This window comes from Mauremys mutica, chromosome 2 (genome assembly GCF_020497125.1).
Source record: "Mauremys mutica isolate MM-2020 ecotype Southern chromosome 2, ASM2049712v1, whole genome shotgun sequence".
Lineage (NCBI taxonomy): Eukaryota > Metazoa > Chordata > Testudines > Geoemydidae > Mauremys > Mauremys mutica.
Window position 1 is genome coordinate 54,511,038 of NC_059073.1, and position 20,935 is coordinate 54,531,972.

Genomic DNA, 20,935 nt, shown 5'->3' on the forward strand with positions numbered 1-20,935 from the left:
AAGGGGGTAGTGTTGGGGGTGCTGAGAATCTGGGCTCTTGGCTTTGCAGCTCCCTGCTCCCCAATGTAAGTAACCTGCAGTGTCTACACAGACACAGCACCACCCTGGCTATACCAAAATAACTCCATCTCTACAAAAAGTGTAGGGCTTATGTCACTGTAATAGGGCACTTACATTGGCAGGGGCAAGGCAGTAGTGTGTACACTAACATGATTAGGTTGACATAAGATGCCTTATGTTGACCTAAATCTGTAATGTAGACCAGGGCTTTGAAATCCAGAAAATTATGACCAGCTCAACTGTCTTTGCCTGCTTAGTAACAGGCTTGTTACGTGGCTCATATTCTAGCTGGCTTTTGCCCTCCTATAATTACTTTTGACAAATTATGCATTACCAGACTACTAGCAAAAGTTTGAGCATCAGTTCCTTTTAATATTCCCTGTACTCAAGCTTTGTAGCTATAAAAACCTAGGCCTTTTAAACAAGTGAACAAAACTTGTTGACATTCCCATGGTATGAGCTAACTTAAATTAGCAAAGATCAGGACTTTAGCAATACCTTACCAGTTCAGGCTTCAAGTTATGGTTACTGGCACATCTAAGAGATTCCAGTACTATTTCTTGCATCACATCAAATGACTAACTTTGGTGTATCAACTACAAAACTACCAGCACTTCAGATAGTGCCCGAGGTAGCACTTAGCTACTTAAGATCCAACTTGGAACAGCATTAAATATTCTTGATGAAAGCCAACAAGGTGTTAGGTCCTATACATTGGATTTAGGGTCCTTAGTGATTGGCAAAGTGTTCTGAGAACCAATGAAGGAAGTTTTTGGCATGTTCCATTGAAGGAAGTAGGTTTAGCTGAAGAGAGCAGTGTACATAATCTATGATCTTCTGAGGAAAGGCTTGAGGCAAGATTAGTACGTAGCTGTAAGGGTTAGGCAAACAACGCTTGAGTGTACTAAAGAGAACAGGGACACAGCCTCATCCAACTTTGGTTATATTTTGAGATAACCAGTCTAGGGAAGAGCAGCTGAAATGATTAGTTATGGTAGGACTAAATGGGGCACTTGTTGAGGCATCAATTGCATAAAACTTACCTGTGGTTTTGTGACCTACGTAGGTACAATCTAGACTAAATTGTAGGTGTCACTCATGCCCTGTAACCTGGAGTTCCCTTTACAATATTTTGCTGCTGTAACCTCTGGTGTGAACTGCTCACAGCCTCCAGCAGGTAAGCCACTCCCAGCTGTGTCTGTGTGCTGCAGCCATCCAGCCATACCTTGGCTCTTGCCAGCCTTGATTATATTGCATGGTGACTCCAACATGCTCCCAGTCTGACTTCCCCCAGAAATGTATGTTTTGTATTGCCCAGCCCTCTCCTAGACAGCACAAATTCATATAAAGTCCATATTTCTTTGATAGAAATAATGTGTACACATCTTGTTACCCCAATGGAGTTTCACAGTCACTTCCATTTAAACACACTGGATTCAATAAAACAAGTTTATTAACTACATAGATTGAGTACAAGTAATGAGGCATAAAAGTCAGAAATGGTTACAATAAAAATAAAGGTACAACGCAACTGGTGCCTGATGTAACAACCTTGCTTTAAACTTTACAGTTTTTCTTACCACGTGCTCTGAGCAGTCTTACTGACCAAACTTCTTAGACTAGAACCCCTTTTCCAGTTCAGTGGCTGCTTCTTTTGTCCCTTCTGGTGCAGTGAATCGATGGACAGACGAGAGGCGCTTTGGGATGTTTGTTCCTCCTTTTTATAGTGTCAGTCCTCCTTTTGGAAAATGTTTCCAGCTGAGATTCTGGAGACAAAGTCTACGGAGAAGGATGTTCCTTGCTGCTTTTCCTCACCTGTCGGAGTTTTTGTTTACCCTTCCTGCTTGGTGACTGTTTTTACTGCTTAAAAGCAAATTAAGCACAGCACACATTCCTTTGTTTGATAGACCAGTTTAACTTCTACTGTGGTTTGGAATGTGGTGTTATAAGATTTCCCTGTATGTTAACTCCACATAAAATGTGTTCCAAAGTTGTATCAAGACAATATTGACCCACAAACTGTGGTTCTCTCCTCCCCCCCCAAGATGCTACCTCACAAGGCTACTTAGTACAAAGATTATTCATGTTTTTGTGGGTATTGAAGCTGACCACATACAACTAAACTAGTTTGTTGCTCTTGTAGCTGAAATGGTTGAGTTTCTCTGCCACTGAAGTAAAAATGACCAATGAAATTTTGCAAAAGGGCCATTCAGGTATATCTTGTGTGTTGGTGCCAAACATAAAATTGGTACTGGAAACACCTCCAAAACAGTGAAAACTGTCTTCATCAAGCAATTGGAAAAACCTGAATGCTTGATATCTGCCTTTTATCTGAGTTGCACTGGACATGAAGCAATGAAAAAGCTGAGGACTATACCTTGTTCTCATGCTGCCCTGACAGGTTGCTCCAGCAAGGGGAGGCTGTGGTAGCTTAACCCAATGCCTGATAGGCATTGCAAGGGTGGCAGGTGGTTGAACTACTTATTATGCTGTGGGCATCTTGCCATCATTGCAAATAGCCCATAAACTGAAGTCAGGGAAGGCACCGGGGTCACTACCCCTGAGTTGCTAAAGACACATGAGAATTGTTGTACTGTGGCTGCATAGGCTTTTTCCAGACTTTCTGGAGTATAAATACCAGCCCCGTCTGACCAGAAGGGGGCTATTCAGTTGCTGAAGGTAGCAACTGTAGATCCAGGGGAAGTTTCACTTCTGTTAATGTCTCAAATGAACAATGCACTTTGTGGCAAAGGCCAGGATACTTGGTGCAACATTAGACCTGGTCATTCCACGATCAGTGAGATCTCTACCTTGAGACTGCCTTTTGAGGATGTCTGAATTTTAGTAAGCAAGTTGGTGCACTTACATGTGGCCTTTGATTCAATACATCGAGCAAGTTTTGTGGGAGCTGATGAGGTGGCTCATCACAGGGAAGATGGTCATTTGCTAGAAGAGCTATATTGGAACAAAGCTGCATTCGAATCAGTGGCAGATAGGAAATCATGGTGTGTATTGCCACAGAAATGTGGGAAGGCAGTTCTGTCACCCTAATTGTTCAGTATCAGTGTTGATTGGCTAACAGGTTTAAGAAGGCAGCTGCTGGTTTTAAGCTCAGCACTGTTTTGCTGTAAGATCTCAAATATGCTGATGACCTCTTGTTGGTCTTAGTTTGAAATCACTGTAGCTGATGGCTGACTTGGTTGGGCAAGAAGCCATGAGCACTGATCTGATTACTAAATAGGCTAAAATGAAGTCCCTGGTCTCTATCATTAAGCTGTCCAGATGGCAACTGTCATGTATATTTGAGTAGTGTTAGTGGAGGATGCTTGAAGAATGTGGACATTTGTATAGCACTAGCTGCTGCTGCTGGGTGAGGCCCTTAAATGATCTCTTGGGATGTCATGACATCAAGCTTCCTATAAAGCTGAAGATCTGTAGAACCATGGTTAAACTGTTGTACAGAAGCAAAACATGAGCACAGACGCAGGCTGCAGAAAACTAAATTGACATTTTTGACTCGTGTTTTTTTGTCAGCGTTTCCATATAAAGTTGCAGGGTAAGATAAGTTAGGATATTTGAGGAAATTGTTGGTTTGGCTTTGATCAGCGCTGGTTTGATTTCAGTGGCTTTCCTGATATGGAAGACCAACAAATTCCAAAGCGTGTGTGCCAAGGAATGCTGCTATGCAGCCTGCAATCATGTCATGTCACCAATACATCTGGCGCACAAGATTGCAGTCATGCTCATCATTGGAATATACAACCAGACCACCTTAAGCACCTAGCCAGCCAGCGACCTGGATGGCGCTCTATTTGCAAAGAGGCCATGTCCCTTTGGGATTTGTGGTAATGTGTATTCAGCCTCTTTTTTTAAACTACAGGAAGGGCGGGGGGGGAACTTGGACCGCAATGGAAAGTGGCTTCTGGTAATACTTCCTTTGGTCTTAAATGAACAGACTCCAGTTATCCATTATGATTCTAACAGTGTGATTTCAAAAGCTGAATTGCTGGCTTCCTCCACTAGAATCGTGTGTTGGAATGGGAAGGGTGGGGAACAGCAGTGCAACAGGGCCATTTTAAAAACCAAATCTGGACGCACTACATGTGTCTTGCCCTGTTGCACTGCTTTTTCCCATTCTGAAAACCCTGTTTTCTAGCAATGTTCTCTTAAACTGATCCAGAACCTTGAAGCTGCATTAGCTGACTTTGCCTTTGATCTATGAGGGTTTATCAGTTTAAGCAATCCAAGTTATACTGCATAACTGTAGATAGGCTTAAATGGCTTTAGGGTTTAGATGGTGTATACCACAATAAAACTGAAGTGGGGAAGACATCTAAGGGGTGCAGGAACATGGACTTGGTTGAAGGGTGTAGGTTTAAAAGGCACTAGTTGGGCAAGTATTGACTAAATTCAGAATGGCCTAGTAAGATAACCTCCCCAGTTCAGGACACAGTCTTAAGCTAATGTAAGAACCCCTTTAGCATGATGGCACTACCCTGCCAGGTCAAATAGATAGAATATGGTTCTGGCCTAGCGAGTTGGGACAATGATCATTGTCCCAAAAGTGATAGCTGGCAGGGGACTTTGCTTTTTTAGTGCTGATTCTGAAGTGTGGACTCAGTCACCAAGAGACCTCAAGAAAGACATGGAATTTCTATCACCATATCCTGTGCAGCACCAGGCTCTGTCCAAGTAATGCACCCTGTTCCAAAGCTCTAATGATAGAACTTAATGTCTACCTAGTTACGGAGTAGACTACTAGTATCCTAATCACTCTTCAGGCAATATGGAGCTCCTACCCAACTCTTTCACTTTCTGATTTCAGTGTGGAAGATGAAAAGAAATAGATATTGCTGAAGTGTGCTTCAGATTCTAAGGCTGTCTCCACTGAAGATGTGCTTTCTGCTGTGAAAACCATTCAAATCAAGGCCAGAGACAACTGGGACTCAGTTTCTCTAATCAAGCTTCCTAGAAAAAATGCACTTAGTACAAGGTAGGGGGAGATGGATTGAATTAATAACCATTGTATGTGTTATGACTATATGGAAAGTGTACAGCTGATTCATTCATAAATGCAACCTGCAATAGTGTAGATAAGACAGCCTTGTTGAAATGTAGGCAAACATTATGCTTTCTTAGCCTTTCCCATTTGAGAAAGCAGTTAATAAGATGGCAACACTTGTCACATGATCATTGCCAATTAGTATTAGCCCTACATTGTGAAATTGAAACTAGGTAGCAGGTGGTATCTGAGGAACAAATACATCTGTGCCCAACTCTCTAATCAAACACATGTCCTGTTTTTTAACATTGGTTAGTAGTGCTTTCTCTCTCCACAAGTGCAGAGAGCTTTCTACATCTAATTCATGTAGAGAAATACTAGCTCTTGTTCTTCATGCTGAGTACTAACTCCGAGAAGTCTTGGCACACTAACATCACAATCCAATTACTTGTAGCGTATAAGAATCTTGTAAAATGGCTCAGTCAGGCATTAGCATCATCACATTCAGGCAAACTTGGTTGTAATTGGTTAAAGTGTATTAGTCATGAGTAATTGACCACCTTGACAGCCTTTGCACAAATAGCATCTAATGGTGTAAACCCAGGGCTGAGCACTTAGTCTATTGAACTCCTACTCCCCTCACATTTTTAGGGTAGAAATGCTTTCTACAGCAGTTCACCTCCTAGAAGTTGAAATGCTGGTTATAGCAAGCCATGCCCTATCAGTATGAGTCTCTGGGGCAGGTATGTCTAGAAAACTACTGCCCTTATCTCTCAAACCTGTGCCCATCTCCTGCCTTTCATTGCTTCTGCTTGCTCCTGGTTTTGTCAGCCTGTAAAGAAGCAATTAAATAGTCCTAAAACATGTGAATGCAGTGGTTAAACAAGCAACACTTCTGAAACAGAAAAGGTAGCAGGGTGTATCTGAAAAGGGTTGAGCTCTAAGCTGACAAAACTTGACTTTTGTCTTCACGGGATACAGGAAGATGAGGTAGTTCAAACTTCCTGCTAGTGCATGTAGCTAGCTGTACTGATATTGCCGCTACAAGAATGGGATTTTAGTCTGTGCTGTTTTTTACTTGCTCTCGAGACCATAAGCATTCTTGAATGTGTGTAACAGCTATTACAGACTGGCTTAAAATAGCTAGAATCTGAATCAGCTGTGACCACCTCAACTCCTGCAGATAGTGCTAAGGCAAGATGGCAAGGTACAGCTAATGGGAGGTGATGTGTAGTACTTAATTTGTAATGAGAGGTGCTGGAGCTCAAGCCATTTTTTTACTTTCATAACTGACTTGGCAATCACAGAGGTGCCGGGGCTATGAACTGCCAAGCCTAGAGGTGCTGGGGCTCAAAATAAGCACTGCTCATGTGGTCAGAGTGGGGAAACTATCTTCAGCTAGAGGTCAGGCTAAACCAATCTTGCCATTTAAAGGCATACTGCAAGACTCTTTGGCAGGTCATTTCATAGCAGGGTCTCTTGCTTCACATGGGAGTCTTCCTCATAGCTATATAATGGAGGCTGGTAAGCTGTGATCACATTGAGGAAATCTTGGTTTCTGGTGCTCTTGCATGTGTCGAGCAGTTCCTTGTTGGCTGTAAGGAACCATCCTCTTCTCAGATGTGCCTGTTCTGATAGTGTTTTACTGAAGACTTGTCATGGTACTGGAGCCTTCATCTCTTGATGCATCTCAATGTACTTCTTTGGCACCTAGACTAAATCAAGGGAAATGTAATAAGCAAAAGCTATCTTAATATTTCAAGGCCATCCTTCAGTCACTCTTCCACCTTTTCTAGCTCAACAGATGTGCATTGTCAGAACATTTAAAATGTACAGTAGACCCCAGCAGCACAGACCAGTTGTGGTCTGGTCTTGCATTGTAGATGGAAACAAACAATGTTATCTGAATGCATCATAGCTTGTGAACAAGCTCTGTTCCTGTCCATCTTAAAGACCAAACTGTTGGGACAGCTGTTCCAAAACTTGAGACCCTAACAGGGTCTCCATCTCACTTAACCCAGTTTGTGCGATTAGTATCTGACTGAGGCTCAACCAAGATAAGTCGGTCAACATTTGTAAATTCCAGGGGCTGGATGGTAGGAAAGAAAATGAAAGTTATTTAATGAGACTCATGCTTGAAAGGGCATTTGCCACCTACTAAATCTAGCTATGTTAATTCTTAGCTGTTCCTGGATACCTGGGTAGATGCTATAGCCAAAACTTTCTACCTGGCTGAAAGATAACTTCTGTGGCAGGATCCTCAGCCATTTTTTCCAATGCAGAGATTAGGTCACAATGCCCTCTACATGGGGTGCAGACTGGAAGGTACAGAAACTTATGCAGCACTCACTTCAGTGGAATTTCCTGCAGAGATCTTATTTCTCTTATTACTTCCATGATCAATCTGCACTGGTTTCCAATTTGCAGACCACCTTAAAACATTTGATGCTATCAGCAGAGGTGACTGAGCTAACAAGCTTGGACTCATTATGTTATGGTGCCTTTCTACAAAGGGCACTGATCAGGATTCAGTACCCAAACTTGAGTGAGGTAAGTTGCAAGGATCTTTTTCTTGAAGGAGCCAGGGAGAAGGGAAAATGGGATGACTTGGCAAAAGACATCAGTTTCTAGGGAACTGCTCCTTTGATCTTCTCCATGGTCTGTTCTAGGAATGCCCAATCAGTCTCAGGCCCCATGCCTTCTCTCTAGACAGGGAACCACATCTCTTCGCATTTCAGACTGGGAGTTTTAGGCTGTAGTCCCCTGTAGTTCACTAATCACTTGAGCAGGCCATCTGCCTAAAAGCCAGCACCTGCACGTGGCTTTCTCCGGAGATAAAGACAAATTAGCTACCAGTAACCACCCAGCTTTCTCTGACTACATTGCATCAAAAATATTGTTTTCAGAAATAAATAGAACAGAAACAGGTAAAATGTACCAGAAAAATCCCAGGACCCATAGACAGAAGGGCAGGTTAAAGTACTTCCAACCCTTCAGCAAGGATTTTCGGGGAGAGGGCTGTGGACCAAAGGTCACATCCATTTGCTGGATCTGAAAGAAGACTCAGTCTGTGTAAATTCAACCTCTTATTCCAAAAGCCCTTTCTTTTGTTTTTCTTGGGCCGTGTGTGTGTGTGATAAACAGATAGTTAAGGGTTAAGGTCTGTTTTACCTGTAAAGGGTTAACATGTAGTACCTGGTGACCACCTGACCAGAGGACCAATCAGAGATAAGATTTTTTCAAATCTCTGTGGAGGGAAGCCTTTGTCTGGGTGAGAACTCTTTGAATCTAAAAGAGACTAGTCATGTCTCCAAGTTCTCCTGGAGTAGTTTCTACTAATTAATAGTGAGTATTAATTAGAAAGGCGAATTAGTCTTATGATTTGATTTTTATATTTGCAATTGTGTGTTTGCTAAAGGAAATGCTTTATTCCTGTTTGCTGATATTGCTTTTACTGAGAAAAGGGGGAGGGAGGATTCTCTCCAGAGATTGATAAGGTTATACCCTATGAGTGTCCAGCTTGGGCTCATAGAGATTCTGTATTTTCTTTTTGTTCTCTTAATAAATTCTTTTCTTTTCTTTGGACTTGGTTAATTCCTTCTCTTGTGGAAATTCAGGGGAAGGGGAGGGGGGAAGAGACAGTCCTCCTGGGTTTGATTCAAGGAGTTTGAATCAAGGTATCTCTCTCTCCGGAGCAGGCTGGAGAGAGGGCAGAGAGGGGAGGGGTAAGGTTCCTCCTCTGTGAATGATCTGTGTTCCCAGGGAGTGTCTTTGAAGGGAGACAGGGGGGAAACAGGGGTGTCCCGGCCCACGTATTGACCGCGGTGGTGGCAGCGACAAGGAAACCTACCCTAGGATTTTAGGGTGGGGGAATACATGCTGGTCCTCACTTTGAAACCGCCCAGTTTCAAGTGAGGGTGCAGACCAGGACATGGTGGCAGCTTACTAGATCTAAACTAGGATTTTAGTTTAGAGGGAAACCAAGTCAGGTCCCCACATTGGAGCCCAACAGTTCCAAGTGGGGGTGAGACCTTTGACATGGTGGCATGCGGGTCCTCACCTTGAAACCCCCCAGTTTCAAGTGAGGGTAGACCCCTGACAGTGTGTGTGTGTGCAATCACTCCAGGAATGGCACTTCTCTGGAGCTGTTCATTGCATTCATATTATAATCACCCCCTGACAGTCGTCTAAGTTCCTGGAGGAACTGTGATAACCTTCCTTCTCTTCTTCCCCCCTCCTGCCCCACTCACAATGGAGTTGAATACAATTCCTAGCCCACAACGATACACAATATTAACTTGCTCTAATTTTCTAAGTTCCATTGAACATCTGTACTCATGCCAATTTTGCCTCTGATAAGCATAAATGTTTAAAATTCCTAATCTCTCTCCTGCATAAAATTGTGTAGCTGTTTCCAACAACCTGCCTCCTCTTGAAAGCATGTAGTGAAGTAACTGAGGGTAGTATAGCAATATATTTCACTAAAGTTGCGTTGCCTCAATATGAATTTAATCCAGAAAACTTCCACTAACTTTTTTGGAATATACTGACTAGTACTAAATAGGCTTTAGCCAAAGCACCAGGTGCACAGGTTACAAAGGTAGATGAACTACATTTCCTCTTTAGCTTGTGAAACTTATAAACTTTTTGTACTGTCTGTTAATCAGTTTGTCCATTGCTGACCCCAGCAATAGGTCTCATCTGAAAGTATCTTGAATATATTGGTAACTCTCTTCTCAGGTGACAAACACTACTTTGAGTATATTAGACTGCTGAGATGGGTGCTGCATTGTAATCTTGCTAGATAAACAAACAGATTCTGACTTTTTTTAAATTTTTGCTAACCACACAAATTACAGACAGTTGTTGCACAGACAACAGGAAGCCATACACAATTTCTTGTTTCTGAGATTATATGCCATCTGTGTAGGACTTTTAGAATAGATTATGGCTAGTAATCCTTTTGTGTCCTAGAAGATTAAGGATATCCTGGTACAGCTGCAGTCAGCTGACTTTTTTTTATTTAAATGATTGAAAATTCTGGCTGCAGTTCTGCAGAAGACTAAGACGTCCCAGAAGCCTGTGCATAGTGTGCTGCAAGTGTTTGTTTACCAAGGGAATGGTCCGTAAAACCCAGCCCAGGTTATAGATTTACAGGAATTTAACCTTGTGCTATGCCACAACTACGACATGGCTCAGAAGTAACTTAATAAATGTGTACTGCACTTGAGTCGTATGAATGTCTAAAGTCATCCAAAGGAAATGAAGCGCAGTGTGGGAAATTACATCTAAATCCTGTGGTTGGGATTACTAAGTGAATGAGGCTGCACAATGCTGACAATCAGGATGAATGCTTCAGTGGATGTTGATCTATATTAAGGAGTGAACATGCATTCTGAACTTTCTGGGATGGATTGGAGGGATACAGATCTAAATGAGGATTATAAATCTCCTTTTGATTTCAATAGTGGAGTTAACAAAAACTATCTCTACCTGTCACCTAGTGTAAACATTTCTCCACCTGGATCACCTGTACAGAAGAATTCTGGTAACTTTTTTCCTTAATATTTTTTGTGAGGGAGAGCCGTGAGTGTACTAGTTTACTTTAATCTATGTAGAAATTATTACATCTGCAGCGAGAGCAAGCAAATTCTGGGAAATCTAGGGGCTGGTGTTGTGGGGGCCCAATTCCTATTCTGGCAACATCATTGCCAGAAAGGGTTGCAGATATAAATGAGGACAATTTGGTCCACTGCTCCCAACTTGGGAGGCTTACTGTCTGAAGCATATGTACTGCAGATCATTCCATAATAGTATGACTAAAATTGATTTCATGCTGTAAACAAGCTGTCTGGAGTCTGAAGTAGACTGAGCAAAAAGGAGTGATCTGAAAGCTGACTAAGAAAGCAAATTTTTGCAGGATGGGGATACTTAACATAGCTTAACAATTGTTTAGTTGCATGTGAATCTTGCATCAAAAAAAATCTTGAGCTTAAAATAGCCAGTGCCCCAAATAGGTGGAAATTGGACATTAACTCTTGTTGGTTCTGTATCAAAGTATTTCCCAATCTAACAAAGGCCCATAGTCTTTAAACTACAATTCCCACATAGCTTTTCCTCCCCTCCCCCCCCCCCTCCCCGGTGCAAACTAACTTTCTTGTGCACACAAACAGCAGAGTCTGATTGGGATGAATACTGCTTTTAGTGCCACATGTACCAAATAAGCCTTCTTGGTGCCCTTGGTCTAAAATTGAACATTTATAATTGCATATGAACTGGCACTTTGAATTTGTCTTGAACACTTGTGAAAAGAGTCTCCAGCTGGAGAACTGGGAACCTCTGGCACCCTCCTATGCTCATTTGCTTGCTTCTATTCCTGCCTCACCCACCGCTCCTTATGCTAGTGAACACATTTGCTCTCGTTCTGGTCAGATCTGAATGCAGTATGAACAAGAAGATGCTTGTAAACTAATAAATGGTAAATAATAAATGCAAAAGAATATGGTACCTCTCCCTCTTATCTCCCCCCCCCTTCCCCTCCCCCCATGAGGACAGAACTGTTAAGCATGTTTTTTAAAGTTAAACTATAGGGATAGATAAAGCGACAGAGTCCTGTGGCATCTTATAGACTAACAGATGTATTGGAGCATGAGCTTTTGTGGGTGAATAACCACTTAGTCAGAAACATGATAGAAAAGACTGGGCTCTTGGTCCTCTGTAGATAGGAGGCCTAAGGTATTAGTATGGAGAAAAGACAGGTATTTTCTCATCAGACTGACTAGAGAATTTAGTGAAATAACTTACAAATGAAAGTTGAGCTAGAGAACTTCTTCCCAGATTGAAGTTAAAATGAAAACCAATGACTCCTGTGGAACAATGACAACTCTATCCAACATCTTCACCTTAAATTAATGTGGGAACTCAAGGTACTCAAGGAACTCAACATGACCAAGTGTTCTCTAGCAAAATCGGGGAAACTGACATGACAGACCTGTAAATTAGGTACTTCATGCCTCTCCTCTGTGAATCACAAAGCAAAAATCCCTTCCAATTAGCCTGTAAGCAGTTATGTGAGTAAACTTAAGATCACTAGCAGGCCAGATAGATTAAGAAAAATCATTAATGTACATGGGAATAGTCCCCCCCCCCCCCGTTCTGTTCCTGGGCTTTAAACTATTATGCCTATCATGATACTTCATAGGTTGGCTTCCCTTTAAGGCAGATACAACTTAAATAATGTTTTCACAGTACTGTACAGTAACAGTGGTCCCCAACACCACTGCAGGGGAGAGAAGCTGCAGCCCCGGACCTGCTGGGGACAGAACTCCGGGGCTGCGGGAGCCGGTGCTTTGTCCCTGGCAGGTGCGGGGCCGCAGCTTCTCTCCAGCTTCAAAAGAAGCTGCGGCCCCGTGACTGCTGGGGACAGAGCGCCGGCGCCCACAGCCCCGGAGTTCTGTCCCTGGCAGGCGCGGGGCCGCGGCTCCTCTCCCCTGCTGGGCACTAGGCGGTGCACATCAATGCACCGCTTTGGGGACCACTGACAAACTGACTGGTTTGAAACCCTGCTATACCGCGACCCCGCATTTAGCACAATGGAAGTTTTTGGACCCCAAACGTCGCGTTATAGCAGGGTTTCACTGTATTAATTTTGGCCATCCCTTAGTTTTGTAAAGATAGCTACAAGTTGTGTGGGGTATTTTAGTTATCAAATTAGTTAAAATTCTGAAAAAATGCCACCTTACTGTTTATCCTCTGTCTTCATTCTACAATGCTTGCTAAATAATCTAGCCTCTTAATCTGTTCAGTCCAGACTTTAGCGCCTAAAGAACTGACAGTATCCCAAATGTACATTGGAGGAGAACTCTTAAAACAGGGAAAGATATTTTCTTCTGCAAAATAAGGGGATTAGAGAGCTCGGACTTCTTACTACCTTTAAAGGTCTTGGGTGGTAACAACTGTTACTTATGTCTTGAGGTGAAATTGAGTTGGTCAGTCACTTGCTAGCAATGTGTCAATATTGTCTACCCACATCCAATGGAGAGCTTTCCATGTGCTACTGGGAGGATGAGGTTTTTTTAAGCTTTTTTTTTTTTTTTTGAGAAGTTCAGATCTACTATGAAGGCTGGTTAAAACCTTGGCTTCAGGAGTAACTTAATTTGCGCTAGCTGTAGGGGAGGAGGATTCTGAATAGCAGTGATTTCCAGTCTCCTGAAAATGTGGCACCACAAAATCCACCTTTGCTGGTGAGTGGTGCAGAGGTTGAAGACTAAATGCATATGGAAGTCTATCTACAGTCTTGATCTGGGTGGTCTTGAGCTCAAAATTGAGGCATGCTGTGATGTGAAGAAGATTGTACTGTTTATGTTGACCCTATTCCTCAAATATATAGATGTTGCTGACAATCTGGCATGTTTCATTAGCACTGAATTCACAAACTGTTTATGGATAGATAATTCAGATGACTGTTCCAGTCATCTTGTAATTAGGGCTGTCAATCACCATTAACACACAGCACAATTAGTGCATTAATTTTTTTTAATGTGTGTTAATCGCAGACCCGCTGGCTGGGAGGGCAGTATCAGCTGCTGCGGAGAACCTATGTCTGGTCAGGTGCAGTAACACAAGCAGTCACCAGAGGGTGGGAAGAGAAGAGGCTAGAGAAACAGATGGTTCTCATCCTGGCTCCAGCAGAGAAGTAGAGATCTTGACCCTTCCTTCTCTATGCTATGTTGGCTATTCAAAACTAAGGCCTTGGCTACACTTGTGCGTTATAGCGCAATAAAGCCTTCAAGAGCGCTCTACCTCTCTCCCCGTCCACACTGGCAAGGCACGTAGAGTGCTGTGACTCTGTGGCTAGAGAGCTCCTGGTACTCCACCTCTATGAAAGGAATAACGTTTGTTGCGCTCTCGCTGGAGCACTGCGGCGCCAGTGTGGACACCTAACGCACGCTGGCCTCTGGAAGTGTCCCACAATACCTGTTCTAGCCACTCTGGTCATCACTTCTGAACTCTGCTGCCCTGTCCTCAGGTGACCAAGCATCAGACCAGCCCTTTCAATTCTCTGGGAATTTTGAAAATCCCCTTCCTGTTTGCTCAGCCAGGCGTGGAGTGCTCTCAGTGCATCTTTCCAGGTGGCCATGCCTCCATGCACCAGGCGATCCCCAGTACGGAGCAATGGTGAGATGCTGGACCTCATCAGTGTTTGGGGGGAGGAAGCTGTGCAGTCCCAGCTTTGCTCCAGCCATAGGAATTATGATACCTTTGGGCACATTTCAAGGGCCATGATGGACAGGGGCCGTGACCAGGATGCAGTGCAGTGTCGGGTTAAATTGAAGGAGCTGCAGAATGTGTACTGCAAAGCATGCAAGGCAAACGGCCGCTTGGGTGCTGCCCCCACGACCTGCAAATTCTACAAAGAGCTGGACGCAATACTTGGGGATGATCCCACCTCCACGGCAATGACCACCATAGATGCTTCTGAGCCCAGCATGGGGGCGGGGGGAGGAGGAAAGTGCGAGCAATGGTGCTGAGGCTGGGGGAGACGCATCAGAATCCCTAGATGCATGCAGCCAGGAGCTCTTCTCGAGCCAGGAGGAAGGCAGCCAGTCATGGCATCCGGTGCTTGGGGAAGGACAAACTACAGAGGAGGTTCTTGGTAAGCGGCTTTCTTTCTTTCTTTCTTTCTGTGGAGAATGTTGGGACAGTGTTCAGGGTAGGTGCCCCCTGCAGCTGTTGACTCTCCCCAAGGCACAGAAACCTGAGGACAGTACAGCCATGGAACAATCAGTCATAAGAATATAAGAGAGGCCGTACCGGGTCAGACCAAAGGTCCATCTAGCCCAGTATCTGACCACCGACAGTGGCCAATGCCAGGTGCCCCTGAGGGAGTGAACCTAACAGGCAATGATCAAGTGATCTCTCTCCTGCCATCCATCTCCATCCTCTGACGAACAGAGGCTAGGGACACCATTCTTACCCATCCTGGCTAATAGCCATTTATGGACTTAGCCACCATGAATTTATCCAGTCCCCTTTTAAACACTGTTATAGTCCTAGCCTTCACAACCTCCTCAGGTAAGGAGTTCCACAAGTTGACTGTGCGCTGCGTGAAGAACTTCCTTTTATTTGTTTTAAACCTGCTGCCTATTAATTTCATTTGGTGATCCCTAGTTCTTGTATTATGGGAATAAGTAAATAACTTTTCCTTATCCACTTTCTCAACATCACTCATGATTTTATATACCTCTATCATGTCCCCCCTTAGTCTTCTCTTTTCCAAGCTGAAGAGTCCTAGCCTCTTTAATCTTTCCTCATATGGGACCCTCTCTAAACCCCTAATCATTTTAGTTGCTCTTTTCTGAACCTTTTTCTAGTCCCCATGGACCCTCACCATTACTCACCATTTTTGGAGCTCCTGTGGGTTATGTCACTTGCTTTGGGACAGGCAAAGTGTGTGTGTATGTGGTTTTTTTTTTTTTTGGTGGGTCCCCCCCCCCCCCCCCCCCCCCCCCCGCTTAAGTGCAGGGGAATCATTGCTCTGTCTGGTGTGTACAATGCTGCCTCTGTTAAGTGTTGCATTTTGCCTGTCTAGGTGCAACCTTCAGATCTCAGCCGTCATTCTTATCACTGGCCGACAGACTGAGAAGACTCCAGAAGAGGCTGCGTAAAAGCAAAGAAGACATGCTGCGTGAAGTCATGCAGCAGTCTCCAAACAAGAATCAAAAGGCACAGAAGTGGAAGGAAAGCGAAAGGAGTTTTCCGCCAGGAAAACACGATGCACCGGCGGCAAAGCATGGAAGGGCTGATTAGCATAATGGAGCGCCAAGCGGACTCTATCCAGGCGCTCATTGCCATGCAGGTGGAGCACTACTGTGCTCGCCCCCCCTGGCAGTCCTTGTCCCAAAACTCTTCCCCTTGTGCCCCCATGTCCCCTCCAACCCACTTTCCCCAACATCCGGGTTCTTACCGCCCCAGCTGCCTCCTACACCCGTAGCTTCATCACCCACCCACAAAAACTACGACCCTTATCCACTGTACTCAACCCCCCTCAACATGCCTTATAGCTATCCTGAAATGTAGCACTGAGTGCATAGCAGTCCAGACATGATTCAAGAGTATGAAATCCGGACATACTCAAGCCTATGAGTGAACTGGTCCCCACCCCTTTGCCTTTTTGGTATTTGTGTTACTTTTTTTAATGAATTTTCTTTTCAATAAATGGAGTTTTTTACTCTGAAAACATTTTATTAGTGCATAAAGCAAAATGCCCAGGAAAGCAACAAGCACTGCAAGTCAGTGTACCAAACACAGCCACTGCACTTAACTCCCGTACAGAGCACCAGACATTACCGGTGGCTTTCAGCCTCAAATTGCTCCCTCAAGGCATCCCTAATCCTTGCAGCCCCGTGCTGGGCCCCTCTAATAGCCCTGCTCTCTGGCTGTGCAAATTCAGCCTCCAGGTGTTGACCCTCTGAGGCCCATGCCTGAGTGAAGCTTTCACCCTTCCCTTTGCAAATATTATGGATATAACTGTGGGGATGCTGTCTTTGGCCAAGTCCAGCTTCCCATAAAGAGAGCACCAGCAACCCTTCAAATGGCCAAAAGCACACTCCACAGTCGTTCGACACCGGCTCAGCCTGTAGTTGAACCGTTCCTGGCTGCTGTCCAGGCTCTCTGTGTAGGGTTTCATGAGCCACGGCACTAAAGGGTAAGTGGCATCTCCAAGGATCACAATGGGCATTTCAACTTTCTCTACGGTGATCCTCTGGTCTGGGGGGAAAAGGTCCTGGCTTGCAGCTTCTTGAACAGGCCAGAGTTCTGAAAGATGTGTGCGTCATGCACCCTTCCAGGCCAGCCTGCATTAATGTCAGTCAAACACCCGCAGTGATCCACAAGTGCCTGGAGAACCATGGAGAAATACCCCTTTCAGTTAATGTATTCAGAGGCTAGGTAGGCTGGTGCCAGAATAGGAATGAGTCCCATCTGTCACCTCTCTGCAGTTAGGGAAACCCATTTGTTCAAAGCCAGTCACAATGTCATGCATGTTACCCAGAGTCATGGTTCTTCTGAACAGGATGCGATTAATGGTCCTGCAAACTTGCATCAACACAATTCCAACCGTTGACTTTCCCATTCCAAACTGGTTAGTGACCGATTTGGTAGCTGTCTGAAGTTGCCAGCTTCCAGATTGCAATAGCCACCCGCTTCTCCACTGGCAGGGCAGCTCTCAATCTCGTGTCCCTGTGCTGCAGGGTGGGGGCAAGCTCAGCACACAGTCCCACGAAAGTGGCTTTTCTCATCCAAAAGTTCTGCAGCCACTTCTTGTCATCCCAGACTTGCAGGACAATGTGATCCCACCACTCAGTGCTTGTTTCCCGAGCCCAAAAGTGGTGGTCCATAGTGGTGAGTATGTCCGTGAATGTGACAAGCATTTCTGTGTTGTATGTGTTACGTGACTCAATATTATTGTCAGACTCCTCACTGTCACTTTGGATCTTAAGCAGTAACTCGACTGCCAAACGAGATGTGCTGGCAAGACTTGTCAGCATGTTCTGCAGCCGTTCAGGCTCCATTCCCACAGACCGAAAGGGAAGACAAAGCATGCTCTGCACAGAAACTGTTGAACGATGGCACCAAATGTGGACAGAAACACGGATTGCTGGGATGCAAAGCGATGCATCACGGGGTGTTGGGACAGGATCCAGAATGCCCCACACCCCCTTCCTACAAGCCACAGTGCCAGAATGGGAAGAGGTGCTCTGTGGGATAGCTGCCTATAATGCACCGCTTCAAGTGCCGTGAATGTGGCCACGCCAGTGCGCTGACAGCTGTCAGTGTGGACAGACTGGAGCGCTTTCCCTGGTGCACTCTCCGAAGGCTGGTTTAACCCAAAGCGCTCTACATCTGCAAGTGTAGCCATGGCCTGAGTATAAAATTCCTCATTTGTCTGCAGAGATGTATTAAAGCTGTAGGCCTGGTGTCTATTTAACAAGGTCTTCTTTCCCAAGCCCCAGTTAGAGACTATGGCTGTTCTCTGATCCCACCTTAGTGCTAGGTGCTACCTGTATCTTCTTTGAGAACTTGACTGGTAGGCTAAAGGATGACAGGCAGTACTCCCCCCCCCCCCCCCCCAGGCTACAGCAGGGGTCTGGCAATGGAGATTCAAGGATTTCTGCTTTCTTTCTTTTCTATCCATCCTACATGTGTAAAGAAACAGCCTTCCAAACTAAGGATGCTGACTTCAATGCTGATGTCAAACTAGGAGGCCCTTATATAAGTGCCAAAACAATTGCCTTAAGGATTTCAGGACTTGTTAGTACGCAAACTCTGGCATTGTAGTGTTTGCCACAAGAGCAAATCTTGTGGTCTCCATGGCGATCACAATACATCTACCATCTTTTCTTAGTGAATAGAGTACTCTATTAATCTTTCTCTCCCAGGTTTGCTGAGCTCAGACACAGTACCTGAGGTAGGAGAGGATGCTGCAGCTACTGTTAATATGGCAGAAAATCTTTCTGAAGAAGAACAGGAGGAACTAAGAAAAGAACTTGCTAAGGTAAAGAACAATCTTTATGCAAGTGGCTCTCACTCTGAATGAAATCTTTCAGAAACCAGTAAGTTGAAAATTTGAATAAGATCCTTCTCTGAACTGGCTGTCAGAATAGAAGTCTGGGAAGCACTGACCAAAATGGTCAATTTGGGGTCCCCAACTTTAGGCATTCAATCTACCTTGATTTTAATTCAAAGCTAGTACTCACAAATCTCACTAAAGTCAGCTAAAGCTATCAGTGCACAGCATTACATAACTAGTCATTTTCAGTAGATGCCTAAATACAGTGTTAAGTGTCTCTTTAGGTGCCCAGGCTTGAACACCTTGTCCATTTCCCTTCACACTTCAACTTCAGAATCCAATAGTAAAACACCCACTCTGCTAATGTTTTGGGGTTTTTTTTGTAGTGTTTATTGATGTGCACACTTATTGCTAATGGTTAACAAGGAAATTAATCTTGTCCTTAATTCATACCAGCAGTAAACATTGTTTTTAAACAAAGACCTTATCAATGAGCCAAAATGAACTAGGCTCCTAAAGACTTTACTCCTAAAGCTGTTGAGCACCCTCTAGTTTCAGTGAAACCTGAAAAATCAGGCCACTCAAATAATACTTTACTCCTGGGGGAATTCTGCGCCAGTGCATGTGCACAGAATTCATTTCCCCCACTGATTTCTTTGCTTCCCTGCAGAAAAATGACTTTCTGATGGGGAAGCTGCAAGAGCAGTCATACACCACTCCCTATTAACACAGGTACGACATTTCAGGCACCCAGAGCAGCTCAGAGAAATCACTGTGGGGCTGGGGACACCCTAGCCAGTGGCTCCTACCTTGAGCTGGGATGAGCTGCTAGTCCTGGCTGGGCTGGAGGCAGAAGAGGACGGGATTTCCTCTTCCCTTGCAAGGAGTGGCTGGGGTTGTCAGACCCACCCCCAAAACCTCCCGTGGCTGTAGGAAGCTCAGCATCCTCCCCTGCTTCTCAGCTGTGGGGAGGAGGTGTCGTATAGGGAGCTGCTCCCCCATCCTCACAACCCCTGTACATCCTGACCTCCCATACCCAGATACCCCTGCCAAGCCTCACCCCATACACCCAGAATCCCCCTAGCCAGCTATACCTGAACCCCACTCCACTGAACCTCAACCCCACAACTGGAGCCCTCCGCACCCAGACCCCCTGCCTTCAGACACCCATGGCACTGACTCCCCCCCACTAGCACCCAGACCCCATCCCACCAAGCCCCACTCCCCCCAGCCCCAGTCCCCTGCTGAGATCCCTCCACTGAGCCCCAACCACCTTCACTTGGAAGCCCCTTCAGAGTCACATTGCACCTGGTACCCCCCTGCCCCATGAGCCTGTGCATCCAGACCCCCCATACCTAGACCTTCTACTGAGCTGCCTGCACCCAGACTGTCCCACACAGAATCCTCTAACCCCACACTGCCCCTCAGATCCTGCCTGGTTGAGCCTGCGTGCCCCAATCTGGTGCACAGGGAGAGGGCCCCAGGGTGTTTCTGGGGTAGGCCTTGTGTGGTATCAGGGTCGAGTGCAGCCTCACCACTGAGTTCGTGTTCTGGGGTTGGGGAGGCTGCAGGGTGATCTCCCACCTTTTGTGCAGCCAGTGGCCTGTGCTCCCCACTGCTATGCTGGAGCCTCCACATTTATTTATTGACAAGTAAAACTTGCAGAATTCTAAAATATTGCATGCAGAATTTTTAAGTGCAGAATGTCCTCAGGAGTAAAGACTGCTAGAGCCTCCATATAGTTTAACTTCAGACCCTTAAGTTTGAACATCTCTGCCTAAATGCTCGTTTCACATATTCTAGAGTTGATGAATAAAGCTGGCATTCCCTAGCTAGTCATTTCTCTAGCCTCTGCTGGCCTGTTCGGTAGTGTTCATATATAGGCAGATTGGTTGAGCACCTCTCATCTGAAGATAGGGTCTCCATAGGGTGCTTCATGTTGGAGGCTCAAACCTTGGCATTTGGCTTTTAAGAAGTGTAATAATCTCAGTCTATTCTTAAGAACCTTTAGTCTCCAGGGCAGATACCCTTCATTTTTACAAGAGCACAAATCTTATGCACAGAACAGGTACAGTGCAGGCTTCACTAGTCCCTGTAACCATGTCAGGACTGAGGCATAAAAGTGTATGGTAGGTCCCTTAACAAGACAATCCTAGATCTCCGAACTGTCTTGTAGACAATTATACACTATTAATCTGGATGAGTAGATAAATGAGGCCCTATAGCCTATTAATCTCCTAAATCATCCAGTCTTCCAAAAACACTGAAATAACTGGAGGAGATGAAAACCTTTTTTTGCACTG

General features: G+C 44.8%; 1 protein-coding gene across 4 annotated transcripts in view; it reads left to right on the forward strand.

Moving 5' to 3' along the window:
• TPD52 (tumor protein D52) overlaps window positions 1-20,935 on the forward strand; it is a 216,974-nt gene that overhangs the window by 28,288 nt on the left and 167,751 nt on the right. The window contains exons 1-2 of one of the 4 annotated variants that reach the window (XM_045005932.1): window positions 5,023-5,053; window positions 18,502-18,617. In XM_045005932.1, the coding sequence (XP_044861867.1) occupies window positions 5,038-5,053; window positions 18,502-18,617 (132 nt within the window). In that variant the 5' untranslated portion in view covers window positions 5,023-5,037. Of the gene's footprint in view, window positions 1-5,022; window positions 5,054-10,426; window positions 10,611-18,501; window positions 18,618-20,935 lie in introns of those variants that run through there. The other 3 variants (XM_045005933.1, XM_045005930.1, XM_045005931.1) reach the window with 3 other exon arrangements.